Source organism: Anneissia japonica, unplaced genomic scaffold (genome assembly GCF_011630105.1).
Source record: "Anneissia japonica isolate Jap-2015-1 unplaced genomic scaffold, ASM1163010v1 scaffold3334_len1275209_cov185, whole genome shotgun sequence".
Classification (NCBI taxonomy): Eukaryota; Metazoa; Echinodermata; class Crinoidea; order Comatulida; family Comatulidae; genus Anneissia; species Anneissia japonica.
In genome coordinates this window covers 82,482-94,741 of record NW_022738561.1, presented here as the reverse complement: position 1 = coordinate 94,741, position 12,260 = coordinate 82,482, and the positions used below count along the sequence as shown (strand labels likewise).

The following is a 12,260-nucleotide window of genomic DNA, read 5'->3' as shown; positions in this document are numbered from 1 at the left end:
TGAAAAACAAAAATAAATTTCTAAACATGAGTTAAAGCACAAAAGTGATAAACAAATGTCTTATATTTTCATTTTACTAGATACATTGACTGTTTTCAATATTGAAATCACCCAAATATATTTTTCTGTTTAGTAGCGAATCTAAAGGTTTGAACCCTAGTGCATGGGCGGTCATGGATATGAATTCTCACGGTTTTGGGCCCTAGTGCATGGGCTGTCATGGGTATGAGCTCTCACGGTTTTAGGTCGATGGGCTGAGCTGCCACGGCTATGAGCACTAGTGCATGGGCTCTCTCTGATATGAGCTGTCATGGTTGTGAGTCACTACCGTAGCCAGTGCCCCGGAGGCCATTGCCCCGTCGGAGCCCTTACTCCTCCGTGAGAGCCCATGCACTAATAAAAAAAAAAGTTACGCGTACTTGAAAAAATATTTTGGTCGACATTCACATAGACAAAAAAAAATAATTAGATAGTGTACCGATCCAATTCGACACCTCTGTAATTCTGAGACGCCACTAATTCACAAGAAGATTTAATAACCAAACGATAATCTTCAATCTTTTAACACAAAGTTAACGCCCCAAGATCACCTCAAATTTTCGGGCCAACATTTTATTCTATATAACTATGTTATTATTATTATTATTATTATTATTATTATTATTATTATTATTATTATTAATATTGTTTTTTATTTTAATCCTGCAGACGGTGTATCTCAGACCTGATCCACAAACAGCATTATATAAAACTACAATCAACAGCAGCAGCAGAGGAACGTGGTTGAATATTGGAAGAAAAAGTTATAAAGAAATATTATTAATACATTTCAATAAATATAATAATGAAAATGGAAGCCAAGCATCTTTACGACTAGGCTATTACTCCAGTTATGTGTAGACCTATATTAATGTGTTTCAGTGCAGTGGATAATAAATATGTAATCCATTTCCCGTTTTTCGGTGACGAAATTTTACTGACTGTATAACAAACTTCATTGAAAATACAAAATTCATTTTTTAACAACATTATTTTGAGACTTGGTTTAAGGTTGTTGTTATGGGGAACAATTCTTGATACAACTGAGGACTTTTGAATTAGAAGTCGATAGTTAATTATTAATTATACCGTTTAAATTCAAATTGAAGGACATCATATTTGGGTATGGACAAAATGTTTGTTACTATTTACCACCTGCACAAATCTGGTAGAAATCGTAGCACCATCCTTTTGGGCGTCGTACTACCATTAAGGGCATTTTGAGTTCCTATTTATATCAATTAAAATATTGTAAAACAACAATTTTATGCTAACACGAAGCTACAAAGTATTGAACGAGAAGTTGTCGCATTGAAAAACCCAAAACACGCAAGAATTTGTTATTTAACGTTATTACAGGGTAGAAGGTGGCATTCAGTATTCAAGTATTAATTTATTAACCCCTAAAATATAAATCATTTAAGATTAAAATAAAATAATGAGTGAGGACTAAGGAAAGTCTAGGCCTTTTTAGCATGTACTCTAGTATAATTCTGTACTATAATGTTTATCTAACTGTTTGTTCCAACATTATAAACAAAAATTCTTGGCTCACAATTATTCTTTATTTAAAAGTTGTCTTTGCTTGAAAAAGTATTTCTAAAATTATAGTTAAAGACGTAGCAATATTCAATAATTTACTGCTTACAGAATCGCAATATTCTAGCAACTCTATCTATGGCTCTCCTGTGATATGCTTTATAGAGCCCTCTATCACGTCACCATATTGCACTACACTACGACCATCGATTGGTCGATCGAGGTGGTGAGCGGGTTTGGTTGACAAATATTTCATCCGCTAAGATCAACATTTCAAAACATAGAAACAGCATGAAAACAAAGTAAATTTAACTAATGATGATGATGATGAAAAAGATGATGATGATGATGATGATGATGAAAATAATACAGATGATGATGATGATACAATTGATAATAATAGTTATAAGATAATAATAATAATAATAACAATAATAATAATAATAATAGCAGTAATAACAATAATAATAATATTAACTAGACTTACTGCTGTTTGTTAAACAGAACTTATTGGTAGATCTTATTATCACTGTCATACTGCGACCTGGTGTTGTAATTGTAAAGTAAATATAAGATCATAAAAAAAATATAAATCAAGTAAAAAACACGCATGGAAACCAACTCAACATCGATGAGAGTCGAACTTGGGATTGGTAATAGCGAGGGTGGTGTGGACCATTGCACCATAGAACCCGACCCTGCGAGGACAGTGCACATTTTCCATCTACCTTACATACTTTCATAGACTAAAGGCAAAAAATGCTTAAACATTCTACTGTAATTTTGCATTTAACCTAGCTGTAAGCTAGTTTGAAACGCTTAGGCCTAATTACCCGTTTATTAATAATCAAAATATGTAGAATGGCGTCATAATAATAATGTCTTTACTAGACAGAGTAACGAAAAATGACTAAAGTGACAGACAAAAATAAAGAAACCCTATGCAAAAAATATTAAAATAAAAAAATGGAAAGAAAAAAAAATGTTTAAATTATTTGAGGACTATTAGAATCTGAAAAAACCCCAGTACAGCAGTCTAGTTAAAAATGTAGTTTTCTTGAAAAATGTATCCAAACCTTTGAGCGTTTTACCTATTTGGTCTATACGACTAGAGCCGGTTAGGCAAACGGTACCGGGTAAGTAATTTTGTCTCATGGAATTTGAATTAGCAACATTGTGGTAAAATGTGACTGCAGATTCCATGATTACAAATGATAATGAAGTAGAAACTAGGTCTAGGAGGATTATCAAACAGGATGTACCAAGTTAAAAAAAAGACATGATTTAGGACAGTGATTAGTTCATTTATTGGCATATCCTTGGCTCTCGTGCCTAAAAAAAATTAAATGAAATGATACAGTTTTAAGTTCCTAGCACATCTATATAAATAAATGGTTATAAATTAATGATGAGTAAGTCTACGTATTTTTTATCGATATACTAGTAATGAAAATAAAATCTGACTCCTGTAAAGGGATGGCGATCCTTGATAGACAAAGTTTTAATATAAAATTGCATTCTGATGATATACAAGTCTGCTACTCGCTGTCCGTTTCTAGCTGTTGTTCTGGGCGTCGTGCTCCAAACGCTAAACTTGTAGATTTAGTCATTGAAGTAAAAATTGTTATGATTAGTCCTATAAATGTTTGTAGAATCGAACGAATATATTGTTCAAACACATAAAAATGGAATTTGACTTAATAATAATTGTTGACATTGTACCTTGATATCGATGACAGAACACAGAAAGTTACATACAGTAACCTACACATAGGCCTACAGACTTACCTAAAAAATATTAACTAATCTACAGACTATTAACAGCTTAAACTAATAAAGACAAGCTGAGAAAGAATCCATATTGTTCATAATGTCCAAAGAGATTTTGATCAAGATATCATAAAAATATCTTTACTTCCTCCAAATTTACATCATACAACAAAAGAGGAGGGGTAAGATGAAAGCAGAACCAAGTTCTTATCCCCGAAGTTTGTGGTTGCCATATACAAGTGGCTCATTAAAAAACTGTTTCGTAAATATTTACATTTCAAGATGAGATAAAGTGCATTCTTAAAAGAAAAAAAGTGAATAGCAATTAGAATTCAATGAAGAGGGTGTTTGGCAACGCTAGCATACGGCCGACAAATGAATATATAATGGCATTACACCGAGCAAAAGAAATGTTATGAACTCCCTTTTTTTTTATTAATCAGTGCCTGTAAGAAGGATAGAGGAAAAAGAGAAAGACTAAGTAGATTTCTCCTTTCTTTCTAGAGAACAGTATCAAAATTTATCCATTCGTTGAGAATAATTTAAATAATTAACATCATTATTGTCAAAATAATGTTGATTGACAAATCTTGGGTGACTCAGGTTACCCCCAGGACGTAAACCTCCTGATACCATGTCATTTAATTCATTTTTATGTCAATATACACTTTGCTATCGTCTGGCTATTGACCTTGTAGGAGTACATCCGATGACGGGATGGGTCATAAGCTAAAGTTAAAAATTGAAAGTAAGTTTACGAAATATGATGTCATGCTAGATAAGACCTGTGCTAGAAAGAACTAAAAAGTCAACAATATGTTACTTGTAAGTTATTCAAATAAATTGTCAACACAGAAAGCTGCTAGATAAGACCTGTCCTAGAAAGTTCACTAAAAATTCAACAATCTGTTACTTGTACAGTTATTCAAGTGAATTGCCAATACAAAAAGCGTGGATGAGTTAAAAGTAGACACACGCTCCCGCTGGGAGCCTATTTTTTAATATGCTGTATCTTCTAAAATTGATCCAAAAGAGCAATGTTATTTGGTATTGCTGCTATAGAGCAATACCGGATTAAGCATCGTCTGGCCTCAAGGCACATTTTGGAAATGGCCCAAAAATGTTAATTGAATGGACCCCATGGTAATTTAACGAGTTTTCTGGCCTAATAATACCGGAAAATAGAGTAAATAATATTGCGGTCCAACTTTTGATGGCCCATCATTTTCGCTTGGCCCACAAGGCTTGTGCCTTATTTCCCTAATGGTTAACCCGGCACTGCTATAGAGAAACTGGTAAAATGTACGTTAGAGACCTTATATAGCAAATAACACAAATATGAGAGGCGAGAGGGCACTTGAGGAGTCTGAAAGGAGTAGGCGGCCTCTATCGACGACTTCTCTCAATCGTCTATAACTACCCGTTGTGAGTTCGTAAACGTAGTTGTGTCTATTATAAGTCTCAGTTGTTTTCTGACCTGAGACTCTTCGAACGAAAGGTGATGTAGTGATGGTTGGTTGTCCTCTTCCTGTACCGGTGGGCTATTTGTTGAGTCATGCCTATCGATGTTGGTCGTGCATTCTGTCTGGATACGGCTAGCATCATTCCGTATTTTGTTAATGTTGATAGCGCGTTTGAAACTCACCAAATGTCCGTAGGTAAACGCGTTCGTGAGAGACATGCTGTTTACAAGAAGAAAGAGAAACTGAATAGAGAAAGCGTAGGGCTCTTGTTGATTTTCAGTGGTGTGCGAACTTGTTATGATGATATGAATGAAATATGGCACCTGTGTGATGCACGCCGTGATAATTACAAACACTGATTTTAATAACAAATTTGTTTCTATCATGGCTTCATTGTTACCAGTAATGAATGTTTCGGATGTACCAATAACTCGTCTACTGATGGTTGCGAGTGTAACTGCTACAGCCTCTTGAACGGTTTCATTGCTTTGAAAATCTTCGTTTTCAAGAGCATTACAAGTAGTTACTCTACGAGATTTTCGGTGTAATTCTCGAATAGTGCGTATATTCGTAAAAACAACAATTATAAACGGAATAGCGAAAGCGAAGGTAAATAGCATCGCGCCATACTCGAGATTGGAGCGAATACCCCACAGCGTAAAGCAGGTGTCGAGGTAATCCACATACTGGAACTTTCCAAGCTGCCAAAATGGTGGAGATGCAAATGCAAAACTGATAAGCCAAGCAAGCGCAATAACGATGTGGGCACGGGCTAGCGTAACGTATCGTTTGTACTGTGTCGGACGGCATACGAAAATGTATCGATCTAAGGAAACGATCATTGCGCCGATTACTGATGCGACTGTGGCAGATGTTGTCACATTGCCCTGAAGCTGACACAGGAAGCTATTTCGAGCGTCGTACCAAGCACCATAAATGGAGATTATGAATGTGAAGCCCAGATGAAGACCAACAAGAAGATCAGCCATTATCAAACTCAAAAGTAAGCGATGTGAAACGTCTTTCCTGTTTCGTCGTATATGGCCATGTAGATAGTATAGGTTGATAGAATTAGCCAGAATTATCGGCGAAAACAAAATTCCAACACCGACTCTGAAGAACACTGACTGGAGACTTCCGTGATGCATCTTTGGAAGTTAAAAAAAATTACATTAGTCATATCATGTTATATATCATATCAGAGAGCAATGACTGCTCCTTGATCAAATACCATTTTCCTGATCATATTGTACCATTTTTAAAAAGCATACATGAAAAACTCGACGGCCAGTTAATGGTAAGATAGGTCAAAATGAGACTTCGGCCACCTATCTGGGAGCTCCAAGTACTGGACCAGACGCTTAAAAAAAAAAAAAAAAAAAAAAAAAAAACAGAAACAAAAAATGCACACACATATGAATGGAAGAATGCAAAATTACAAGAATGTAAATAAATTTAGATGTAGATTTGTCGAAAGGACTCCAATACAAACATACGGTAAAATATAGTGAGCAGGTATCCAGGGTTTTGAAAACTTAGGGATGGGGGTGGGTGCTGAATTAAAATATAAACTCTACTGAACATAACGCAAGGCGCAGACAGGGACAGAGCATCGATGGCTATAACTGCACCATAAATTGGCTGGCTACGTCTTAAGTAAGTTACTTTGCAATTTACATTAATTTACTTTTAGGCAACATGAGCACCCCTTAGTTACTCCACTAGATAGAAAAAAGAACAGTCAGAAATCTTTTACAAGGTCAAAAAATAGCGAAAAAAACACGGTAAAAAAAAACTGAAAAGAAAGGCGCTATATAGAATAACAAGTAACAAGTAAATTAAATCCGCAGCTAAATATGATTAATAAAGTAAGCTCTTAAATTAAATATAAACACACCAAACGATTCTAAAACAAAATATTGTTTATGATTAGTCTATGTAAAAGACTGTCAATAATGAGCCTTGACATTATGTATTAATTATACAATATAATAAAATGAAATATATAAAGATAATTGTATTTATTTTTAAGTGATGTCGTCTAAGACATTTTTTAAATTAATAATCTTCTAATATCGTCATGCTTTTTCTCTATCTAATTAAACCTAAACCTAATTAGGCCTAAATGCCGTTCCAGCGTGAGATGCTGGCTTGTAAAACATACAGCTAGCTCTGTTAAGCAGGACAATCACTGCGCCCGACGGTCGTGAGCTGACACGATTCTATAAAGAACGCAACGCGACGACGCGCCCAACGGACCGTTTTTTCTGACGATCTGTTCAGACGACCACCAGTATGGAAATCTCCAAATTGTAGTTCCTAAATATCTGCTCAAAATAGACCACATGTAGTTTTAGAAAGGAAAAAAAAAATTAAAACAACCTACATTCGAAACTATTAGGTACAAGCAAATCCCATACCCGCCTCATCAGTATGTGAAACCAACAGAAAAAGACTTATTATTTGACATATTATTTGAACCATAATCATGATAAATTTAGCTTTAAGCTTAGAAGCCTCAACTTTCATAATTTGAATCGGTTCATCCTAAATCACGCTTTTATTTTTGTATCAGTAACTGTTGTATATGACCTAAATGTTTGAATTTATATGTGTATTGTAATCTTTTGCAATGTATAGACTCTTATTTTGTTTATGTATCGTTCGTAATTTAGCGGCAAAGCTACAATGCTACAATGATGATATTTTGAAATAAAATTTGAACTTGGAATGGTGGAAGCGGTTGGGACAGCGGTTGAGACTCTGGTTGTATTCAGGTCGGAGTAGGCCCTACTCCACCTGTAAATTTTACTCTTGTTTCTGGGTGCTTCCTGGGCAGGCACTTTTTACTTTCATTAAATAAAGTAGATATGTAATAATAATGACACCATTATTTTATAGCCCGCAGAAAAAGCATCAATGCACTTCACAACAAAAAACAATAAGCAGTAAAAATAATTGACTGAAACTACCTAAACTAAAAACAGTTCCATGCTATCAGTATAGGTGTTCAGAACAGGGCTCCACCCACCGATGTCGAAAACAACATCGCTGTTACACTCGGGTGTACCCAGGCACTCCGTTATGCATAGGCGTATGCTGGAGACCGGTAGTAGCTTCCACCTCAAAAAAAGCAGTCGGTTCTACTCCAGGGGCGGATCCAGAGATGTCAGAGTGGGGTCGTTCAAGATAACACAACTCTAGGGGCCCAGGGGAAAATTTTTGCTTTCTGGCCTTTCGAAAATAACCTCAGAGGCGTTTTGAGCGATCATTTTTTTTCTTTTTTCTTAACTCTCCAAAAGGTGGGGCCGGCGCAGGCATCCTCCCCTATATCCGGTCCTGTACTCTACACACTGAAAAAGACAACGACATTATCTCGAGTAAAGACCAAGTGCGGTCCAGCTCTGGACATCCGGCAAAATGATACGGTAACACATCCATCAGCTATAAAAAAAATTCCCAGATGAAAAAATGGGGAAACATGCGTATTCTGCGTTGTTAGCGAAAGGTTTGAAAAAAGGTTTTGATAGACTAAATAGACCACAGACGCCCATTAAGACAGTTAATAAGAATTCGATATCCAGAAAATTGAGCCATGTAATTCAATTTTACCAACACAAACAAAATATACCTAAGCATACCTGTGTCTCAAAAACAATAAAAAAAATATATACGTTCTAGTATCAGACTAGAAAAATATAAAACGAAAAGTAAATAAATTGAGAAAGCTGGCCAACAAAAAAAGCAAATAGAAACATTAAACCACTTATATATAAGGTATTCTCTAAATGGTGTACTGTAAGAATGTCGCCGGAAAAAATGACCCAGGAAAAAATGGCCCCGGAAAAAATGGCCCCGGTAAAAATGGCCCCAAATGACAGATAGGTAAAAATGGCCCCAATAATAAAATTCTGTATTAAAACTGATTTAAAAAAAAAATCATTATATGCAATTTTTTAAACTGAAATAATTTAATTTTTAAAAGGAATCTAACATCAAATAAATTGCCATTTACATTTTACTTTTTGCAGAAATTACATATTCAATGATAAAATATTCAAAGAGAAAAAAAAGCCATGAATAACACTTTTTATTTTTTCCCCATTTCAATGTTAAAAAATAGCAACAACATAATCAATAAATCAACATAAATCATGCATTTATTGATACTAACATAATGTATTTGTGGCCAATTTCAAGGAAGCGGAATCACAATTTTCCAGAAATTTAATCCGGGTATTGGTAAACCCCACAAACAATGAGTTTATATGAACATCAAATTATTATTATTTTTTTTTTAGAAAAAGAGAGTTCTACAATCGTAATTAAAGGATTTGGATGGGGTTCGCAGTGTGTTTGGAGGATTGTGGTGTATTTGCAAGAATTTTTTCACAAGAAAATCAACATTTTAGGTTCTTATAAATATTTATCTTTCTTATTGATATACCAAGTGAGTCAATCACAATTTAATTGTTTGGTTTTCTACAGTGTGTCTTAGGAGGTTTTTTGGATTTAGCAATATGTATATAATATATTATCTCAGTTTACATTATTTAGTATAGTTTTAGGCACTTAAACTAACTTGATGGGGAGTAGACACCAAGTATGGAATTAAATAATTTGCTTAAATAAATGTATTCCTTATAAATATTCAGCTTACTTTAAAAACAATGTTTGAGCAACAAATACTTCTTTGAAGTAACTCTAAGCAGAACATTTGTTGAAGTAAAGTAAGCCTCCCTTTTTCCATACATGAACATGTCATTCAACAATTGATCCACATGCTTTAACCAAGGTAATTCAACAAAAGGACGCACATCTCGGGACATCAAAGGTTATAACTCTGGCATCGACATTCTAGGCGCACGTGCGTCCCTACACGCTGAACGTCACAAAAACCATAACGTAGTTGAAGTACTCTATGTATGTCATTCATCTATTTTGTTAGTGGAATAACGTTTTTAAAACTAATTTCAACTATCAAAAAATGTTCAATGGCCGTTGTTTACTGATAATCTCGCAGTAAATTATTTGCATCTGTTGTGTAACTGTATTTGTTATTGATTCAATTCTTGCTTATTACAGTATTTAAATACTTAAAGATTAAAAAAAAAATATCATTTCTATTACTGAATTTTTTCATTGGGGCCATTTTTACCTACTTGTCATTTGGGGCCATTTTTACCTACTTGTCATTTGGGGCCATTTTTACTGGGGCCATTTTTTGCGGGGCCATTCTTACCTATATATATATATATATTATTCACCTAACACTAATACTATTGACACCAAAATGCCCAACCTTTTTTGCTCCCCGAGCTAAGTTTAAGTAGAATAAAATGTGTTAAATATAAAGAAAAGCAACAAATATACAATACCTTTTAGATCCTTTTGCACAGCTGTTTTAAACATCAGAACCAGAACATCAATTTGTCACTATATTTTTGGAACTGCTGATACAATTACTACGATACCATATATTGTAAAGTAGGCCTACGAACTCAATTTAATTAGGTTGAAAGATAAATGAAAAAGCAATGAAGATTTACAACAAATTTTAAGAAGTCTCTAATGAACTATAGAGCTTTAAACCATGAAAATGACATGAATAGCACATAATTAGTAATTAGTATACCATACACAATGGATAATTACCATAGTAGATAATACATACTCCAAGTATCGAAATGCACGACATCGTGTCAGGATTCAACATTTCGACATTAATTATATCATCATCAGAATGATGATGATGACATAATTAATGTCGAAATATTGAATCTCGACACGATGGCGTGCATTTCGATGCTTGGAGTATGTATTATACTATCTTATCTGAGATTAATCCGTGCACCTTTAGATTTTATAGTAGCCTTACATTTAGTTTTATTGATTACATCAACACTCTCATTGTAATTCAGTTTGATATCCTGGTGTTTTGACAGGATTTGAACCTAAGACACTGGGATTTAAATGCATGGCATCTTTACCGCTGAGATACAGCTCCACTTCCAATGAAACAAGACTACAAACTTGTATCAAACATTGAGAAATACGCAAGTCACGAGGATATTAATTCTTTATTTGATGTTTGTTATTGGCAAACTTTCAAAAAGATTTCGACATTAAGCTCCGTTAATCGTTCTTTTAAACTTACTAACAAATAGAAGATTTGAAAAACCGGCAGTTGTTAAAAAAAGTCTCCAGTGTATGATGTTAACATATGTTTAATCGTTTTAATAAAAGTTCAATTTAGTATGAAACGAGGGTTATTCATCACGCTGCCAACTCCCAACCTGGCCAACTTTAACAAATGTAAAGGGAAGTGTTATTCTTTGTGTATTTTACTAGCCTGGTAAACATATCACAAAACAGTGATCATAAAAACTGCAATGTTTTCATTCTAAACCAGAACATCCCGGTCTCGAAAAACCTGTACTTTCCAGATAAGGAGTATCCAGTGTTGTTTTAAAGTTCATTTGTCTATTGGTGATTGGATATGGTCTGGTGTACTGCAGTTGTTTTAACCACGATCGGTGGCTAATCGGAAGTGGAAATAATCCCAATTGGTATCTAAAGTCCTTCATTTTGCAGGCTAACAGTGCGTCGACTATTTCCGAGCAGACACGGCGAAGTACCTTCTTGAGTAGCAGCGGGAGCAGCTGGTATGTATTATCACTTCATACTTTGTAATTAGGCGATTGTCAGAAATTATAAGCTACATTTTTTGTTTACTTTAGTAATAATATGCAATAATAATTAACGCTTAATCTTTAAATGTATTCAGGGTAATTGTATTTATTATATTTAGATAGTATCACATAGATATTTCAGCCATTATTCTGCGTAAACTTAAATACTCAATAATTATTTATATTAATATATTAAATAATATTAAATACATGCCTACATAAAATTATCGGGCATTAACATATCAGTGCTCATGCCAACATAGACGATCGCTAGGCAACTGCCTTTTAGAACAAGCTAATTATGTAGTCGAGGTGTCTAAGCATTGGTCAACTTGTTCAGAAAGGGTCATAACAAGGGTTTCACTTTCCTCGCAGGATGATAATCCGCGTTGGTCCAACCGTAGGGTTGTGTTTTAATTTTTTTTTTTTAAATTTAGAGTAAAGCACATCTCTTAAACGGATACGAAAGAGATGGGGGGGGGGGCAACCACACTAAATAATATTGATCTTATCTTATATGAAAACTTAACTTAAATTAAAATTAATAAATTGAATGAATAATAATACATAATTACACGTGAAATATGAGTATTGATTGAAAACAATCTAGGTCTAAATATATTTGTTTCTAATTTTTTAAATGTTTTGGTGTAAGTTTTATTTCTTTTTGTTTTGAATTATTAATAATAAAAAAAAAATTAATGTGAATGACACGCATTTCGAAGATTTGTTGTTTTAATTTATCTAATATAATCCC

The 12,260-nt window shown here is 34.1% G+C and overlaps 3 protein-coding genes across 4 annotated transcripts in view; 2 read left to right on the top strand and 1 right to left on the bottom strand.

Annotated features, from left to right (window-relative positions):
* Positions 1 to 1,582, top strand: part of LOC117117646 (leucine-rich repeat-containing protein 15-like) — an 8,528-nt gene extending 6,946 nt beyond the window's left edge. Inside the window, exon 2 of one of the 2 annotated variants that reach the window (XM_033262024.1) lies at positions 709 to 1,582. In XM_033262024.1, coding sequence (XP_033117915.1) covers positions 709 to 787 — 79 coding nt within the window. In that variant the 3' untranslated portion in view covers positions 788 to 1,582. The remainder of the gene's footprint in view (positions 1 to 708) is intronic. The other variant, XM_033262025.1, reaches the window with a different exon arrangement.
* A 557-nt stretch (positions 1,583 to 2,139) lies between these two features.
* On the bottom strand, positions 2,140 to 10,380 carry LOC117117645 (muscarinic acetylcholine receptor M3-like). The gene is made up of 2 exons (XM_033262023.1): positions 10,190 to 10,380; positions 2,140 to 5,959 (listed from the first exon to the last, which is right to left on the bottom strand). The coding sequence occupies exon 2, from the start codon at positions 5,957 to 5,959 to the stop codon at positions 4,751 to 4,753; it is 1,209 nt and encodes a 402-aa protein (XP_033117914.1). The 5' UTR covers positions 10,190 to 10,380; the 3' UTR covers positions 2,140 to 4,750.
* A 383-nt stretch (positions 10,381 to 10,763) lies between these two features.
* LOC117117609 overlaps positions 10,764 to 12,260 on the top strand; it is a 12,020-nt gene continuing 10,523 nt past the window's right edge. Inside the window, exon 1 of the mRNA XM_033261967.1 lies at positions 10,764 to 11,476. The gene's annotated coding sequence lies outside the window, so the exon portion shown is untranslated. The remainder of the gene's footprint in view (positions 11,477 to 12,260) is intronic.

What these genes read in the sequence shown, in the direction of transcription:
- LOC117117645 (XM_033262023.1), bottom strand. Translation starts at nt 5,959, where the DNA reads ATGCATCACGGAAGTCTCCAGTCAGTGTTCTTCAGAGTCGGTGTTGGA.